At 42.1% G+C, this 20,082-nt stretch overlaps 1 protein-coding gene across 2 annotated transcripts in view; it reads left to right on the top strand.

The window, feature by feature from the left end:
• Positions 1-19,664, top strand: part of BTBD10 (BTB domain containing 10) — a 33,737-nt gene extending 14,073 nt beyond the window's left edge. For both annotated transcript variants that reach the window (XM_072422301.1, XM_072422300.1), the window contains 7 exons: positions 650-846; positions 7,759-8,044; positions 10,069-10,171; positions 15,539-15,659; positions 16,185-16,382; positions 17,344-17,454; positions 18,610-19,664. In XM_072422301.1, the coding sequence (XP_072278402.1) occupies positions 650-846; positions 7,759-8,044; positions 10,069-10,171; positions 15,539-15,659; positions 16,185-16,382; positions 17,344-17,454; positions 18,610-18,914 (1,321 nt within the window). In that variant the 3' untranslated portion in view covers positions 18,915-19,664. The remainder of the gene's footprint in view (positions 1-649; positions 847-7,758; positions 8,045-10,068; positions 10,172-15,538; positions 15,660-16,184; positions 16,383-17,343; positions 17,455-18,609) is intronic.
• The last annotated feature ends 418 nt before the right edge of the window (positions 19,665-20,082 follow it).

Below are 20,082 nucleotides of genomic sequence, written 5' to 3'. Positions count from 1 at the left end.
TGGCATCTTTTGACAGGAGCATTATATGAAAAAAAAATTGGAATAACTCGAATACATGGGGTAGCTTAATTTTTAGAACATATTACATTGAAATTGCCAGCCTTGAATGAGGTTCGAGGAAAAGGTTTTTGTATAGGTGTGGCATTGAATGCAATGGCCTTCAGGACCTTTTATGGGTTCATAAATAAGTTTGAGCTATGCTTTGGATGCTTTGTTAGGTATGCCTTTGATGGTTTATTGACCCCAATACAGCTTGAATTTAACAGGCTAGAGAGGTCAAGGATGTGTGAAGCTTGGGTGTAGAATGCTTTTTACACAATCTTCCATTCCCTGGATGGTGTAGATGGAGGGTGTAGTTGGTTGCTGTGGGGCATAATAATCTCTATATGCAGTGTTCTCCCCGGACCCTTTTAGCCGGGTGCACTACCCGGCACTTTTCAGCAACCACCCGGCTGTTTTTTGGTGGTTACTGATGAGTTGGGTGACAATATGTTATCTTTGCTTTTTACTAAATTTTAACACTTTAAATTTCTTCCACTTTTCCTGTAGATATTTCCCTATTGATATCCCTATACGATCCAATATTGCACTGTTTAAATTTAGTTTACCTGTCATTGCCAATAATTGTCTCTTTTCCATTTTTTCTCAGCACTCCATCGCGTGGTGCTAGATCTGGAAGCAGCCACACAAAGATGAGTCTTCATGGTGCCAGCGGTGGTCACGAACGATCAAGAGATAGGCGCCGATCAAGTGACAGGTCTCGGGATTCTTCCCATGAGAGAGGAGAGAGCCAGTTGACCCCCTGCATCCGAAACGTTACCTCGCCTACACGACAGCATCAGAGCGGTAAGTGATTTCTAATATTGACCTTTGATCCATACTCCATGCTTCTCACAGCCATGTCCTCCGCACAACAAAAAGGTATTCAATTGATTCACCAAACCTGCAGGAAATATGCCAAAACGTTTGTTCTGAAGGATCGCTGCGCATATATCAGTTTATAAAGGTGCATTTAAATTTACATGATTGGTTAAAACCATGCAGTGTGTAAAACATCTATTGTATATTTTACAATGAAACTATTATGCACAGGTTATGTTTTAATCTTCTCATCAAACTTTGTTACTGAATAATAAACTTAACAGTCCAATGTCAGAAGTCTCTTATTGAGAAAAAATGTTTGAGGCCCCTATAACGGTCTGGTACATGTGGAAGAAAAAAAAAAACTTTGGTTATAGTCACACATTGTCTTTAGGATGTCACTATTAAACATGTGAGTCTGTACAGAGCCTGAGATCAGATTTCAGATATCCCCTGCTCAGTTTATAGCAAGACTACTAAAAAAAAAAAAAAAAAAACCTACATATATTTCATGTACAGTAGAACCTCCGTTATCTGGCATCCACAGGGAATGTCTGTTTCCGCATAACTGAGGTTTCCTTTTATCAGCCATTCAGCACTAGACGTGAATGTGGAGACGTGTCCTCATTCACCTCTAGTGCTAAATGGCTGAGAAAAGGGAAACCCTAATGACGCTTGAGCCGTCATCAGGCTTTCCCTTTCCTCAGCCAATCACGGAGCGAAGCAATCAGCGGAGCTCTGCTATGCTGTCAGCTCCGCTTTATAGATTGCTCCTGCAGCCTTAGTGGAGCTGTGCATGTGTTCTTGGATGCAGAACACATGCCACAGCTCCGCTAGGGCTGCAAGCGCAATCAAGAAAGCGGAGCTGTCAGCAGAGCAGAACTCACGCCGATTACTCTGTAATTGGCTGAGGCTGAGGAAACGGCTCAAGCGTCATCGGGGTTTCCCTTTCCTCAGCCAATCATGGAGTGGAGCAATTAGTGGAGCTCTGCTGATTGCTACACTTTCTTGATTGCCATAGAACCCCAGTTATCCAGAACTCAGATCTCGGGTAACAGGTGCCGGTTACCTGAGTTTTTCAGGTAATCTGGGCTCCAGATAACCAGTGTTCTACTGTATTCATTTTTTTTTTCTTTTTGAAAGAAAAATCCTTTAACCCTCTATTCTTGAACCCATTCTGGGTGGACTGGAACATCATGTGACCCAAAAGGACCGACAACAAGCCCGTTTGTCATTTTGCCCCGTGTAATATTGCCCTGCTTATTATTGTCTTGCAGTCCCCCTGCGCTGAAGTGAACAACTTTGTTAATGTCTAAGCAGACTCGGATATATCCAATAGCATCAGTGTCTGAGTATCTTAAAGCAGGGATTTCTTCAATTTACATATTGGCCAGTCTCCTAAATCAGACTCAAAGTAATTTGGTGTCTGTGCCCGCCCCCACCATCATCAGCTGTACCATGCACCTAAATATATTTCTTCCATATGTCTGACTGTTGGAGGCTTGGGGATCCTATAAACATTAGGTGGGTATTCTGAGACAAGGTTACTTCTCCGGAACGCTATGTGGCTAGTTAGATTGCATGCAGCGCTTAGAAAAATAGGGTTTTGACAATGAATGCATAACATATGACGGATAAAAGCACCTGGCTTCCATGAAATATTCTGATTCTTGCAGTCATTATTTTCAATGGGTTTTAAAGGTTTCATTCATTGTCCTAAATGACCGCATCATTCTTGCAGTGTATTAGTTCTCACTTGTTGGGCTGATTTTATTTCATTAGGCTAAAAGAGTATTCTGCAAAGTGCAGTAACCCGTATGGGGTAATCGTATATCATTCACCTGGTTAATCTGAATAAACCTATGCCTCGGGTTACTGCACCCCTTTGTGAATGGCTGTACTGTCACTATGGTAACTGCATCATTTTTTAACAGTTTACGTCACATTAGCATTATCACGAGGATGAATCGGTCACTTCTGCTGTGCGCTTTAATGTTTTTGCATTTCTTTTTTATAGTGATTGGAACTCTAGTTTTTTTTGCAGCACAAATCCAGATTGAATCCAATATTTTAATACACCTTTGATTTATGGAATTACTCTCCTTTTTTTACATTGTCCCATCATGATTTTTACAACCTTTGTTAGCATCAGGTTAAAGCTTAAAGACGCTGTTTTGGATCGCTACGTAATGGACGTGAATGACCTCTGTTGTTTCCTTATGGCAAGGACGCAGCAGGACACCTCCTGTTTTGTCCTCCCCCCTACCTTCTTTATCCAACACAACAGCATTGTCTGCGCAGGGCTCGTTTGTTTTGCCGTTGCTAAAAATGGTCATTTACAGCAACAATAAATTATCGCGTATATACACGGCTTTGTACAGGGAGTGTAACAAGGGAAGCATCACAGGTGGTGACTTCTAACAAAGGAAGTACAATAATGTCTAACCCTTCCCCTAAGTTTAAAGGTGTTGGTGCCGACCCTTTGACATGTATTTAAAATTTAAAGCAAGCATAAGAGAGAAACAAAAATGGCATTTTACATCTCAGCACATTACATTCAACATATGTAAGCCAGTACCAGTTACAATACGTACAGCTGTACACCTACACATGACTAGCTGTACACCTGCACATGACTAGCTGTACACCTGCACATGACTAGCTGTACACCTGCACAATGAGTGCCTCCATTTTCTACATCTTTCAGCCACCTTCGGACACAAGCCTCTCCTGATGTTTTGCATCATCTCTTCCCCAACCTCGCTGCAGGCCATGCAGATTCATGCCTCAAGCTGTGACAGGTTATTGGGCTTAGTTGCATACACCTTGCTTTTGATATAGCCCCACATAAAAGGTCAAAGGTGGTAAGGCAAAAGAGCGGTGAACCCCTTCCAGGGGACCCCTCCGACCAATCATTCGGCCAGGATACTTGGTGTTCATGAAATCTCTGATGAACCTGGCAAAGTGGGAAGGAGCTTTGTCTTGTAAAAAGACATTGGCAAGCTCACTCCCCACCTGAAGTTGTGGCACAGAAAACTCCTGCAGCTTTTCCAGGTATTTTCCCCCTGTAACGGTGGTTGTGTTACCGGATGCATCGCGGAAGAAAAATGGTCTAATCAGCCCAGTGCTAGACAATGGTCACCAGCTTCCGAGAGTCTTGTTCATGCTCGAGAATTTCTGTTGGGTTTGGTTTTCCCAAATTCGACAGTTGTGTCGGTTAACCCAACCAGAAGGATGATAGAGACTAGTCGCTGAACCACAAGTTTTCCAAGAGCTGAACTGCAGTCAGGGACTGAAAAACTTCTTGCCAAGCGGCAGTTTGGCAACGCTGCTCCAATGTCAATTTACGACCCATGGTTTCTAACTTGGATGACTAGATGAATAGAATGTTATCTGCTCTTGAGCTGGTTTTGCCCATTGATCTTCTCATTCTTTCATATATGTATTTAGGACTAAAAATATTTGCTCCATCTTTGTGATCTCTCTGCCTTTTCAGTTACATTGTGTCAGATAGAAAATGCAAAGCACAAACTAAATGTGCAGCCCGTGTAATTGTCGCTTCATACAAAACACTTTTTATGAGTGGGGATATAACTACTTTGTTATCTGTGGCCCTCTTGGGGAGACTTTCCCGCACTTCTCCCCTCCTCCCCTTCTACTAATGTTTTTGTGACACCAAATTTTGGATTTATTCCCAGCAATAGAGGCTCTAATCTGCTTCCAAATTTATATCCTTTCCCAAAAAAAAAGTTCATCTATTATGATTATTTACAGTCATAAGGTGGCCTTGGATGAGAACAAAAAGCAGAAAAGGTAATTTCTTGTTAATAATAAACAGGATTTACATAGCGCCAACATATTACCCAGCGCTGTACATTGAATAGAGGTTGCAAATGACAGACAGATACAGACAGTGACACAGAAGGAGGCGAGGACCCTGCCCCAAAGAGCTTACAATCTAGGAGGTGGAAGAAGTATCACACAAATGAACCTCCTCAGCCACAGGTTTTTGTTGGGTTGCTAACCAGGTAGTGAGTTCAGCCTATAGGTGGCGCTGCTTCTGTTCTATGGCAGGGGTAAGTGTCACTTGCCTGCAGGGTGTTTTTCGTACAATGTGCAATATTTTCATGACATGACAACAGCCTGAGACACTTGTCATCCATTAGGAATGTAGATATGCAATGCTTAAACCTGGACCCACCCTGACTATTTCCTGTGGCCAGTTTTAAAGTGTTTGTAAAGGCAGGTTTTTTTGGTGCCTCTTTCCAATGCATTTGCATTTCCGCGTGTTTTATTCTCACCCACACTGCTAGAAATACGTTCTCCTACCTTTCTATTTGTCTAACATGGTATATATGGTGTCGTCCCTGCCTAGTAATTTGTAAAGCATTACAAAGAACGCAGCAGTCTCCTCTTCTCTATAATGTCCTAATCTCTTTCCCAACCCTCTGTATTGGCAGAGAGTATAAGGAAATTCACATTTCTGACAGGATCAATAAACCTTTTTTTCTTGCACTTTTCAAAACTGATACAAAACAAAACTTTTTTAGCTATATAACCAGACCAAGGTTTAGCAAATATAAGAAGTTCATTGTTAGTTTAATACCCTTTAAGGCCTGTGGCTCATGTTTATCTGTTAACAAAAGATTAATCAGATGTGCTATAATGGAATATGTGGCTCACCCGGAACATTAAGCTTTGCCCAGAACTGCACAGAACAGATTATCATAAAAGCTGTTTATTGTTTCTCACAATTTGATATATTACGTCTGATTATTTGCTGATCATTATGAAGAAGCCTTAAAAATGAGGTAATGGCTTCTTTCTGGTAAGTCTGTCTTGGCACGGGGTCCTGAGATGACCCTCAGAAATCGGATTTAAGAAGGTGGAATATCTGCAATCAATAAGAATTGAGTCAGATGGTGCAGATAGAGGAAGAAAACAATCCGCTGTTACTGCTGCTTATACGGAATTTCATTGATGGTAATTTGGAGTGGACAGAACAGTCTCCTGTTCCCCATTATCAGCTGGAAAAGTTTTATTACTTTAGAACAAGTTTTGGAGCCCATGGCTGCAATAATCTTCATTAAAAGAACAGCTATAAATATAAAAGAATAACCTATAGGTGCTCTTCTTTTACAGAAGGGGCTTACTACACAGTCTTGTCTGTCTTAAAAAGCATGCCTGCAGCATATTTTAAAGTTTAGACTGAAATTCCACTTTAAATTATAAAGATATATACCAAATTCCCTTTTTGGAAGTCCCACTTTGCAAATTCGTGATTTAGGCTGGTGGCTTTGCAGAAACGGACTGGGGATGTTCCTCCTGAAACCGATTTTGATTGCTGGCCAGCTGATTTTTTTTGTTTGGCATTCCCGGGTTTCCATGCACATGATAGGAATGCATGAACTCCTGCGCGGAAGGTACATCGTCCCGGCGCGACCAATCAAGACAGCCAAAGATCATAAAGGGGTAAAAAAAAAAAGGGAAGGTGGAGATGCCTTGCAATTAGGCAGGGTCAGGTGAGTAGGGTTGGTTTAATTCTGCTTTATATTGCTAAATTCTCTTTGCATATTCACAGTGGAGGTGTCTGCTGTGTTTCTGCTGGTTGTTTATGTTCCCCGGAGGCAGGGAAGTGACACAGAATCATAAACTTTGCATGCTTTGAGAATTGCTACCTTGTTTGTGCAGTGCAGTTATATAGCACAGCAGGGAGCACAAGGGTTCATTCAGTACTTAACCATTTATTTAGCAAATGAGGTGGTTCCTGTGTGAGTTTGTGGTTCTGTACTATAACAAAATTATCCAGGGTAGACCATGCTGTAAAAAGAGTGTACATACTTATCTTTTGTTTCCCCAAAGTCTGAATGAAGTCCAGCACTACAGAGAGTCTCTCAGTGATTCAGGCAGGTGGCTTTGCAGAAAAGGACTGGTGATAATATTTATTATTATTATTATTAATAATAATAATAATAATAATCTCTCCTCCTTTCCTCCCATTCTACTAATGAATGTGTGACAAAGTTTGCATTTATTCCCAGCAATAAAAACCTGATAGAGGCTCCAATCGGCTTCCTAATGTATATCCCTTCCAAAAGAAAACCCCCAAATCTTCCATTATGATTATTTAATCATGGATGAGAACATGAGAACAAAAAGAGAAGGTCAGGTAATAATAATTAATAAAAATAAATTATTATTAATATTAAAGCACAGGATTTATATAGCACCAACATATTACGCTGTGTTTTACATTGAATAATGGTTGCAAATGACAGACAGATACAGTGACACAGGAGGAGGAGAGGACCCTGCCCTGAAGAGCTTACAATCTAGGAAGTGGGGAAAGTAACACACAATAGGAGGGGAGATATGTATCCCTTCTGAAACTTTTCTTACCTGCCTCATAACTGGCCGTCTTCCTTTTATTTTGGGACCTCCCTACATTTCACCGGCTCTCCTTTCTGACCCCCAGATCTCTGGAGAAGTAATAGGTGATATGGAGGTCAGAAGGAGGAAGTAGTGTGAGCCGCTGAAGATCCAGGGGATAGACGCAAAGTGACCGGAAAGAGAAGTATATACACTCTTCTTTACCAGGTGTTCCGTTTCTTGCAAACTTTACTATACCAACAGGGTTTTTGTACTGTATGTATACTACCTATTGCAGTTTTATAGTTTTAGTTACTATGAAGAAAAATCTTTATCTGGAGAATTGCATTGATTAAGAACGGATGTTGGAGAGGGCTCTTTTCTGTAAAAAAAAAAAAATATATATTTTCTGTTTTGGTTTCAATAGAGCTGTACCTGATAACTTGCAGCATTTTCCTAGGGCTGTCATTGATCTTCCATACCTGTAGTAACCTTGCATTGAAACAGACACTAAATTTTCTTTTGTAGATCGAGAGAAGGAATATTGTTCCTCCAGGCCAAGCAGTCCCCGCCCTCAGAAAACCTCTCCGAACGGTTCCAGTAGTAGCGTCGGAATGAGTAGCCGAAACGGTAGCCAGTCCAGTTCAGATGGGAGCTGTAAGACTGCTGGGGAGATGGTGTTTGTTTACGATACAGTGAAAGAAGGGGCTCGGAACATACGTACCTCTGAGAGGGTCACGCTCATAGTCGACAACACCAGATTTGTTGTTGATCCGGCTATATTCACTGCACAACCAAACACAATGTTGGGCAGGTTTGTATATATTTATTTTGTCTGTCTGTTAGGTTATTGTGTGTCTCCTTTTATTCTTCTTCATTTGCTACTCTTTCTTTGTTGAGAGGACTTTAGTAAATATTTGCAAAACATTAAAGAAGGATATTCATATGTTTTTTTTTACATTGTAGTCGTTAAAATAATCAGAATCTAGATTTGATCCCACAGCAAAAGTTAGGCTTAAATCGAGAGATTTTGCTCTGTGCAACATGTTAGAATGATGGCTGTATGTAATACAGCTTGACTTTTGTTAGGCATTGGGAGTTGATGCAAAGAGAATATCCTAACTTTGTGAGACATATTCCTAATCTAGTGTGCAGGCTGGGGGAATAAGTAGGAGGATGCAATAGTTAAAGGCATCACCCTGATGGTTGCACAGTGTGGACAGGATGGGGTGATCAAGTTCAGTATTATGTACGGTTCATATTTCTGCCCTCCACCCACAGATACTTGCTGCCAGTGATTCCCTGCAGGTATTTTGCTGTTGGTAGGAAATTGCTAGATCAATGAATGGTTACAGGGCATTTTTAAAGCAACCGTGACAGCAAATTTTAAACATCTAAAAGGCCTAATACTGGTGTCAATTGGGTTCTTCTTATTATTATTATTATTATTATTATTATTATTATTATTATTAATAATAAACAGTATTTATATATCACCAACATAATAAGCAGCTCTGTACATTATATAGGAGTTGCTAATGACAGACAGTGACACAGTGAGGAGGAGAGGACCCTGCCCCGAAGAGCTTACAATCTAAGAGGTGGAGAAGCGGCATACAGTAGGAAGGGGATATGCAATGGTGGGAAGTAGTAAAGGTGACAGACGAAAACAGGTAGGCAAGTTTGAACAAATGGGGTTTAAGGACTCTTTTCAATGAGCAGAAAGTAGGAGCAAGCCAAATAGGACGAGGAAGACCATTCCAGAGAGTCGGGGCAGCTCTAGAAAAGTCTTGGAGCCGTGTGCGTGATGAGGTTATGAGTGAGGAAGTCATTGGTAGGTCATTGGAGGAGCGAAGAGAGCGGCTAGGGGGGTATTTTTCTATCAGGTCAGAAAAGTAAGTAGGATAAGAACTGTGGAGGAATTTGAAGGCAAAGCACAGGAGCTTAATTTGATTCTAATTTGAAATAGAAGCCACTGTAGGGAGCTGCAAAAAGGTGCAGCAGAAGAGGAGTTGTAGGAATGGTGTGAATGTGGGAAGGCTGTGTATGGAGTAGGTAGGTGGGAAGGCTGGGTATGTGGGTAAGTTGATAGGTAGGTGGGAAGGATGGATGAGCCTGGCTGCAGCATTCATAATAGATTGTAGAGGAGAGAGTCGGGTTAGTGGAATACCAGAGAGGAGGAGGTTACAGTAGTCCATACGGGAGGTGATAAGAGCGTGTACAAGGAGTTTGGTGGTCTCAGGGGACAGGTAGGGGCTGATTTTGGAGATGTTGCACAGGTGAAAGTGACAGGACCTGGAAATGTTCTGAATATGAGGGGTAAAAGAGAGGGCTTAATCTATACCTTTATCAAAAAGTACACCCTCTTCTGTGTACCCCTTATTGGCCACTTAGGCACTCACACTAAACAGGGGTAATAAAATGGAGACAGGAAGTCTCCACAGAGCAGAGTCTTCTGCTTTAAAAGCCATTTTGTGGTACTCCCAACACCTAACACTTTTAGAATCCTCAAATGTACAGCGTCCCATGTGTAATGGAGAGGTGCATGAGTATACCATAATACCGGAGATCCTAAATACCAAAGACTCTTAATTAAAACTGCCCACATTAAAATAGAGGGCAGGCAGGACAGTTGTGCCATTTTTGATGTGCATATAGGAGCTCCTTTCTTTTTCATTCACCATTTACATTCTACCTTAAAATATCTGAGGAAATAGTTTTGTAATAGTTTTATGACGGGTTTACTTTAACACATCCAAGAGCTAAGCTTTTTCTATGTGCCTTGTGTCCCCTGCGTGTTCCTCACCCCGGCTGAAATTTGCTGCTCTTGTTGTCCAGGATGTTTGGATCCGGCAGAGAACATAATTTCACTCGCCCCAATGACAAAGGAGAGTTTGAAGTGGCAGAAGGCATCAGCTCCACTGTGTTCCGAGCAATCCTGGTGAGATCTCTGGCCCTGGCAGCCTGATCTGTTGTCGTTTTCCAACAATCTAATATTCCCACCTCTGCTTGGACTTCTTTCCGTTCATCTGTCACTCTATAACACTCCTACTGAGTCTGTCACTTTCTCAATGTCTGTGCATCTTATGTCACTGGGTATTAATATTGTCTGCAGTTTGAGCTTTCAAAATACTTTAAATTGTGCATTTTTGTATTAAAACTCCAAGTATTTATATGCAGGTATACTATTCAGCCAAAGCTTGTAGACACCTCACCATCACACCCATTTAAGCTTGTTGGACATCACTTTCCAAACCCGAGCATTAACATTTTATCTTGCAGCTATAGCAGCCCCCGCACTTCTGGAAAGGAATGCGTCCATGGAAATTTCTGGCCATGCGGTCAAGAAAAAGCATTGGTCAGGTACTGACGTTAGTAGAGAAGAACTGGTTTGCCGTCAGTGTTCCTTTCCATTCCAAGAGCTGCTCACTTGGATAGAGCTCAGGGGTCAGTGCAGAACACTTAGGATCTGGCTTTGCACCCAGGAGCATTGTTATGGGGGAACAACGACCTTGCCCCAGACTATATCACAGGCCAACAGGGCACAAATATCTACAATGTCTCTGTATGCTTCACTAAAAACTGGGCACAGTCATTTCATGGGATGGCCACATACTTTTAATAACCACATAGTAAATGGGTGATGGTCCGGTGTCCATATACTTTAGCCATATAGCATACCACACAGTGCCTACCTGTTCTTTAATTAGCCAGAAAACCTGCCTTTGGATCCTTTTTCCTTTGTTACCATGGCTTTGACTTCTAGGCTTCTCATACACCTGTCCAGTAAATGTGTTCTTACATTTCTAAACCAGTTTCAGGGCAAACGTGCAGGCAGCTATTGGTCCTGGTGCACCCATTCATTTATCTCAAACACCTCTCAATCAGGCGGTGCAACAATATGCTAAATTACAATATTTATTAGCATAGTGAATATGATTTTACCTACCTTGTGTTATTGGCTCCAGTCTATGATCTCTAGTCTTGTCAGTAAAAAGAAAAAGGGTGGCCCTCCAGTTCTAGAAAATGTTGGGGGCACATTAGGTTCAGAGGCTGCAACATGTGTGGTCACAGGTGCCTGGATTGTAGTCTCGTATCCAGACTACCTAGACACATAGAATGGCCATAAAATTGGTTTCATCATAACATTTGGTATTTATTTTGGGCAGAGCAGAACGGACAAGAATTCATCGCCTGTTTAAGGATCAGGTCCTGGCAATTGTAGTAGTTTAGTACCAAAATCTTTCATTACAACGTACATAAGAGTGTGATTGAAAAGTTTTGGTGTTGTGTATACAACTGCAATAGGTACAGGTTGGGTTAGTAGGTACTCAAGAAATGGTATGTTGGGTGTAGTTATCACTGTGCTAAAAAACCATGATGATTATTTTTCCCTCCAAAATGCCCATTTTAGAAGCGGCAAACACTGCGGCACCTGTTTATAGTTACTCTCTGGTATATTTAATAGTTGGGAATTCAAGCGGCAATAATACCCACTTTTTTAAACAAAGCAGGACAGGGATATAAATAAAAGCACCAAACGTGTAAAGCTCATCTCAAGGCAAATATAAAACACAAGTAAGTGCAGATTTGCATTCATGACGTTTAAAGTACCAGAATTGGGCCTAGTAAGCGGACCTTGTGCAGTAGAGCTTAAAGAGGGAGAGTAGCAGCACAAAGAGCCCATTCGTTCTGCATCTCTCATGTGCCAACAAGGGACCTGCTAAGAGCCAATCGGAATGCTACTTTTTATTCTTTCCTGTCCAATCACAGACTGAGGGAGGACAATACCTGCAAGTGTTGCAGCAAAAAAAAGTCAAGTCTTGTTATGTTAGGTAAACAGCATTTATATAGCGCCAACATAATATGCAGTGCTGTACAATAAATAGGGGGAGCAAATGACAGACAGATACAGACAGTGACACAGCAGGAGGAGATGATCCTACCCAGAAGAGCTCCTTCCCAGGGTTGTGCTGTGTGGCAAAGCTTTGTAAGACTTAGTACTGAATGACACGTATAACAACCACCTAGTATAAATTATAGATTTGGCTTTTTGCTGCATTTAAGCCTTATGTCTATGTAGTAGACAAAATGTAAAGTTGGTAAATTTCCAGCAACATAAATAGAAGATTGATGGAAGGCGCTGACTGTTCTCCCCGCCTTTGGTCATTTCTTATCCTTGTGTTGTCATTTTGCACAAATCCACATTTAGAATCGGTTCTGATCCCTTTCCTGCTGCAATCATCATTCCTTTGCAGAGAACCCTGGAGTTCTTTCCGGCAGTTCACTCTCTGAATACTTTATAGATTTTATTAGGCTGCTGCGTCATAAACTGCTGCGCGCGTTGTGGTGCACTTATAAAACAAAAAAGATTTTTGCAAAAGGAATTAAAATGTTGTGGTGGAGCAGCTGTATCATCTCAGTATTGCCAGGGAGACTTTGTTCCTGAGTCACTGCACTCCCTTCCATGACTCTGCTGCAGCTGATGCCAGCATCTCTCATTGCTGCAGTGATATGGCAATCAATAAAGATGCTGCTTTTCTATTATTCCATGCCTGGTATATACACACTTGTCCTGCCACTCTTCAGCAAAGCAGGAACCGGGCTAATATAATTGGCTAGGCTAAAAAAACTCAATCCATTTTTTTTTCTTGGTAGCAAAAGTAGTACAGTGATTAGCACTCTAATTAGTCCTCTAGGTTGATGATCAAGGATATATTCTGCATGGAGTTTGTATATTCTTCCCTCCAGCTTTAATTTTAGCCATACAAATGGTCTATTTTTGAAAAAAAGACCTCATAGAAAAATCAATTTCTGGCAAAGCAAAAGCTGGGGCAGCTGCTGGTATAACACCCCAGGGGAAAATACTCCCTTCAGTGGCATCTATCCTAATTCCCAGAATCAGATGAGTCCTCATCTCAGTGTGACAACACCTACATTTATCCCCAAAGCTCCGGCCATAGAACGGTAAGATGCGGTAAGTTCTTGGAAAGGCTTTACCACAAAATTACAATTAGTGAAGTGACTGGGATCGCTTTTAACTCTGCAAGCTCCTCTGCCTATTGGTGAGTAATTAGCTGCTAATCGTGTTGTTGTTTCTGAACAGCATTACAGATCATGTACTGCATTCAGTCACTTCTACCGCATGGCCGCAGGAAAAAAACTACTTCTGCTCGGGAGCCATCCTGCAATTCCTGGCCACATCCTCAGGGAGGGACATCTCTGGCTTGGCCTGCAGCAGTGACCATTATTATTATATAGTATTTATATAGCACAGACATATTATGCAGCGCTGTACAAAGTCCATAGTCCCTGAAATTAGCTCACAATCTAATGTCCCTACCATAGTCATATGTTATTATTACAATTTAAGGTTAATTTTTGGGGGAGCCAATTACCCTAACTGGTTGTTTTTGGAATGTGGGAGGAAACAGGAGTACCCGGGGGAATCCCACACAAACACGATAGAACCTGCAAACTCCATGCAGATAGTATCCTGGCCCGAGATTCAAACCTGGGACCGAGCACTGCAATGGCCAGAGTGCTAACCACTGAGCCAGCATGCCGTCAGTTTAACAGGATTTATATAGCGCCAACATATTACGCTGCGCTGTACAAATAAATAGGGGTTGAAAATGACAGATACAGACAGTGACACAGGAGGGGAGCTGCCCAGAAGAGCTTACAATCTAGGAGGTGGTTGAAGTATCACACTATGAGAAGTACTTAGTGCAGCAAAACCTTCGATCCCCCTATGTTAGTATCTAGTCATTTACAAAAATGTCATGTTTTAACTTGGCTCCTAATTGAAGCAAATAGAAGACTAAGAATCCGATTTCCAATCGGTCGTCACACCCCAGGCATTCATTCATCTGCCAGTTAAACCTTCAGTAACAAGGAGCAACTCTACAAACTCCATGTAGATTGCCTTGAATGGATTTGTACCAGCAGTACCATTAACCACTAAGCCACTATGGACCTGATTTATTAAAGCTCTGGAGAAGATAGACTATCACGGGAGGAACTCGGTAATCGAGCAAACATGGAATGGATTCCCAAAAATCATTTGCTATTGGCAAATGTTTGTGATCCTAGCCTGCTTGGAGAGCTTTCATAAATCAGACTCTGTATGTGAGGGAAGAATAGAGAAAGCTTTCGCCCATTGAAACACAAAGTGGGCTCAGGTCAGAATTCAGACGTGGTCAGCACAAGGGGCTCTATAGGGTAATATAGAAAGGGATTGGGGTGGACCAACTTTTCATACATAAAGTTCACCTTATTAAAACATGATTTTGTTTGATTAGGGCTTTTTTTTTTTTTAAGTATTCCCCCCCCCCCCCCCCAATTACCTATTTGTCAATGACAAGTAGGAGTGATTATGTAGTAACAGTAGATAATTCCTCTGCACTTGGAGGTGATCCCATCCCTTGGGGATAACTTTCCAGCAACAGGAACACAGTTGTGCCATTGCAAGAACCATCTTACTGCAAACTATTTTAATGGACAGCCTTTCCCCAAACCTAACCTGAAAAACAGCCTAAAGCTGAACTGCAGGCAGAATATTGTAGCTCTGTGTCATTTAATACAACTTTAAGCACATTTTTTGTAATGCAGGAAGTGTACATATCTGTATGTGATTTGGTTTTAGCCACTTGCAATCCCTGTGCATCAAAACCATAAATTGTTAGAAGCAACTTAATAAGCCAATTGTTGTGGAGCGTGAGAGAGCGATGACCAAAAACAGTTCATTATTCTTGTTCCTTACTTTTTATTTTTGCAGTCACTGGGGGAAGGACAAGACCTGTAAGTGATGCTTAACTTCAGCAGAGACAAATCCAGGCTCCTGAATGGCCAGGCAGGGTTAGGTGGACAGAAATGCAGATTCTTCAGCTTTAATCCCACAATAACCTCCATCCCTAAGCTGCACGCTGATAAAACGATGCTGCAAGTGCTGCTAGATTGCCGTCTTCAATGTGCCTGTGCCCTGGTGTGCACCTAAACTTCTAAAAAACTATGCATGAAGTTATTTCTGCCAAAATGTCCGAAGCTGATGGGAGCTCCGAGCTTTCTGCAAACACCAGGCAGCTGGTATTGCTTTAACCAGCAGCTCATGTTGTGGAATTTCATTTAATAAATATTGTGAGGTCAGGGAAAAAAAGAGTTATAACCAATTATATTTTAAATATATTGCAGGACTGCCAGCTCCATCCCTGTAATGTTCTGTCCTTTTACCTTCATCACACATCTGTCTCGCCTTGCGTTTGTGTCTTTTTTTTGGTTTTTAATTTACTCTTTGTAATTTTATAAGGATTACTACAAGACCGGGATAATTCGTTGCCCAGACGGTATTTCCATCCCAGAGCTCAGAGAGGCCTGTGACTATCTGTGTATCTCCTTTGAATATAGCACTATCAAATGTAGAGACCTCAGTAAGTATGCGGCCAGCAGGGGGAACTCTCACGGGCTTCTGTAATAACCATAAATCTTACTCGTTACTAACATGTGGTGTGACGGTGCAGAGAAGTGATGCAGTCACCAGCTTATTGTGCCTTTACCTCTTCATTCTGTGCATGTGGATCTCTTTTTATCTCTTGCATGTCTTTACTTTCCTTCCTGTTCTTTGGGTAAAGTAATAGCCAGGGCATTTAGCAGTTGTCATCTGCATGTATGGCAATTTTCACGCTGCCACCAGATTGGTGCATTCATTTTCTCTCTCTTCTGCATTTCTATAAAGTATTTGGGCACCAGCTAACCAGTGTGTTGGGCGCAGAGAATTCATTATTCATTGGTTGGCCAATGTGTTGTTTGCAGCAATTATTGGGCATTAGCTGATCAATGCCTTGGCTGTGGCAATCATTGGGCAGCAGCTGAGCAGTGCAATGTATTTACTGCGGCACCTCTGCTAGTTTTACCTCGTCACTAATCTCTCACTCTGCTGCTTCTTAATATTTTAGGTGCGTTGATGCACGAACTGTCCAATGACGGAGCTCGGAGACAATTCGAGTTTTATCTGGAGGAGATGATCCTGCCGCTAATGGTGGCCAGCGCCCAGAGCGGGGAGCGAGAATGCCATATTGTGGTGCTGACGGACGATGATGTGGTGGATTGGGATGAAGAGTATCCTCCGCAGATGGGAGAGGAGTATTCTCAGAGTATGTCCTTGTTCTCTTTCTGTACATTCTGTAAATTGGAGACATAATGTTCCCGAGATCCGTCCTGATGGACATTTGTACCACACTGCCAAAAAACAAGTTTAAGCGATCATTAAATAGATGCAGACCTTGGTGTCACTTCCAGCTTCTGATATCCCTAAAATAGTATGAGAGCTTAATAATCCGCAAACTAAACGACACAAACCCATCATTCATGTAATGACCAGTGGGAAATTGGTGGCTTTATTACATCGCAGCAAGGAGAACTTGGGGTGGGGATTTCAATGCTCAGTGAGATATTAGGTACTTTTTTTTGTGTACCTAAGGCAGTTTAAAGAGACAGAACAAGGGCGACCTGCTGCATATCCTTGTTGGTTTTTATACTGATAAATATATGCTGTATTTCAATATTACCATGGAATGGCACTAATCCTAAAGCACTGCTTATGTCTTAGTATAGGCTTGCCATTTGCTTACAAGCAATAAAAAAGTTTGACTATATATTCAATTTTGTTCATTTATGAACATGGCTCTCTATAGAAATGTGTTAGACTGCCCCCTGCAGGGTGTCAGACGCTATACACATATTAAAAGCCCAGACTAGTTGGGCGCATGTTCCCTGAGGGATGACCAAATTTAGTATAGTATAGTTTAGTATATATGTATAAGTTGGCATTGTGGGGGGGAAAGCAGTGATGTGCATTTGCTGTCCGCATTCCATGCTTCCTGCAGATTTTCTAGCACAGGGGAGAGAAGGGAGAGTTGAATGGCTTAATCTACACATACCAATTTATTTTCCTTCTCCGGGTGCCCACTGCTATGCTTTCTGCCTTACCAATGGATAAGAGGGTACTTGGTCTTTGGGGGTGACCCCTAAAGGTTTGCAAGTACTACACTACAAGAACTGATCATAATAGGAGCCTCTGCTTACATAGTAGGTTAATTTTATTTTTATTTTCAGTTATTTACAGCACCAAGTTGTACCGATTCTTCAAGTACATTGAAAACCGAGATGTGGCCAAGTCTGTCCTGAAGGAGAGAGGCCTCAAGAAAATCCGGCTAGGGATCGAAGGTGAGAACTTTCCTTGGGAGCTCCGGTGTGGTAATATATTCAACGGAACCACAGAGATTTTCCTCTGTACTGGCTTACTCCAGGATCCACCTCATAGCACCCCGAAAGACCATTGGCCAGTCACTCCGCCTATTCTGTCTGTACACGGCTACTTCTGCAATGTGTTTAGGTGACAAAAGCATTGCCATGGCCGTCGTTACAAACAAGGATATCTGTTAGTGAAAAGCCCAAGGCCTACATATAGTATTATTTGCTTCCTGGCTGGAGTTCAGCTTCAGAGGTTGTGAATTTGTGATTTCCCGGCCTGTAAGCCTATCTAGGTCAGTGACCAGTAAAGTAGCTCGGGGGCCTTTCAAGTTTTCAAATTGATCTATCAATGACAGGTTTTCTTTAAAGACAAATCTGGAAGCATGAAAGCAAAACCTCAGAATGGGTAATGTATAGGAAAACTATTACAGCCGGTACAGGTTATTCTGACCCAGTAATCTCCCTGTGTGTGGGCTGGGTGGTTCTGCTTCCTGAAGCCTCTGCCCAACTTTCTGTTTCACCAATCATCATCATGAGAAGTATCATGAGGTTCAGTCTTGCGAGGCTAGGTTGTTTCATTGACTGTACTGGCTCAGTGGTTAGCACTCTGCTCTTTGCAGTGCCAGGTCCTCATGGGTTTGCATTGGTTTCCTCCGGGTACTCTGGTTTCCTCCCACATTCCAAAAACATGCAGTAAGGTTAATTGGCTTCCCCCCAAAATTGACCTTAGACTGTAATAAAGACATATGACCATGGTAGGGACATTAGATTGTGAGCTCCTTTGAGTTAGTGACATGACTATGGACTTTGTACAGTGCTGTGGAATATGGGGGTGCTATATAAATAGTGAATAATAATGGGTCATTTCTGTCAATTCTCCACAGCATTTACATGTTTCCATTCAGATTGGACATAAAAGTGTGAGGTTCTCTGTCTCTGAATGCATTTTCAAGGCCTCCTGGACTACAAATGGTTCCTTCCGTCCATTACATGCAGACTCTGCCCTCAGCCTGAAAAAAAGAATAAAAATGCAGCCAGCTTCTGGTGTTCCGCATTACAAAATGTTTTGATGACTCACAAACATCTTTCTTCCATTTCTCACCTTTTCTGTTTTTTTTTTCCTTCAAGGTTACCCGACCTACAAAGAGAAAGTAAAGAAGCGACCCGGAGGGCGACCCGAGGTCATCTACAACTATGTTCAGCGGCCCTTCATCCGAATGTCCTGGGAGAAGGAGGAAGGGAAGAGCAGGCACGTAGACTTTCAGTGCGTCAAAAGCAAATCCATCACAAACTTGGCTGCGGCCGCCGCCGACATCCCGCAGGATCAGCTGGTGGTCATGCACCCGACACCTCAAGTAGACGAACTTGACATTCTGCCCAATAACCCCACGTCGGGCGACACTGACCCCGACGGGCAGAACTCCACGTTATAATACAGGCTGCATTCTCTCTGCTGAGAACAGTTGTGGGCCGAGTCGTTCACATCCAAAGGAGACATCCAATCAGGCATTGCAGGAGCCGAGTGTCACCGGGAACCACTGATGCTTTCTCTACAATCATTGCACGGGGAGGGCAGGATCCGATTGGTTGGCGCTGTCACCTCTAAAGTACACCGATGAACCATTTTTGGTTGTGCAGTGTGGAATTTTTCTTTTCTCCGTTTCCAAGGAACCAGGTTTTGGCCGTGTACCGTGTTACCGTGGCTTTGTGATGTCTCTTCACCTCCCCTTCTTCCTCCTATGTTGTAACACTTGGTGGAGGAGATGAACTTCCTCCCTTCGAGGGCTACACCCCCACCCCTCATCTTCTATGGTAGTGGCACTTTATGGATGGTTTCCGATGGTGTTTGTAAAGTTATTTTATAGTATATTAGTACTAACTTCTATAAAATGTCTCCGTTTGGGTCTGTTAGATATAAATTCCCTCTTATCGGTCGAGCACAAGTGAGTTGTTTTTCATTAAAGCACGAGAGGAGTGTTTCACAAACTGCGCTCAGTGTCCTTCACAGACATCTTTATTTTTTACTTTGCGCTCTGCGGACAAATGTAAAGAACTCCGCCTATAGGGGCTTCAAGCAATGCCTTACACCACACAATCCAACCGGGGAAGAAGTTTACCAATAGAATTGTTTATTATAGAAATGATTGTATGTTTTGCATTCAAATAAAAAGTCATTATTATTTTATTATGGTAAGAAGTTTTTTTTTTTAGGATGTTCAGTGTAACTTTGCGGGTCAATCATAAGATGTTTTATATGGTAAAGTTTGTCTGAAATAGGCTCATCTAATAGTATACGTTCTATGGCTCAGGATCTGGGATGTGCTGCACGACCATCCCTCTCCTCTATCTCTTGTCACCTAGAACTTTGCCAGGTGATGAGCCGTGGAGGATAAATGTGGGGTTTGCTGGTTCCGGGCCTACATGGTGGCTTAGCATGCGATGGCTCTGAACCTCAGAGGTCCCTAGCCAGGGGTAGACTGGAGACATTCCTAATATTTCCTCTACCCAGCAACAACAAATTCATTGTTAGCTATGAAGGAGAGGCAGAGCCAGTGCTTGTCATTCTCCAATGTTGGCATGATTATAGTATGGTGCTTCATG

Source organism: Pyxicephalus adspersus, chromosome 9 (assembly GCF_032062135.1).
Source record: "Pyxicephalus adspersus chromosome 9, UCB_Pads_2.0, whole genome shotgun sequence".
NCBI classification, from domain to species: domain Eukaryota; kingdom Metazoa; phylum Chordata; class Amphibia; order Anura; family Pyxicephalidae; genus Pyxicephalus; species Pyxicephalus adspersus.
The sequence above is the reverse complement of the archived record's forward strand: the minus strand, read 5'-3'. Positions and strand labels throughout refer to the sequence as shown.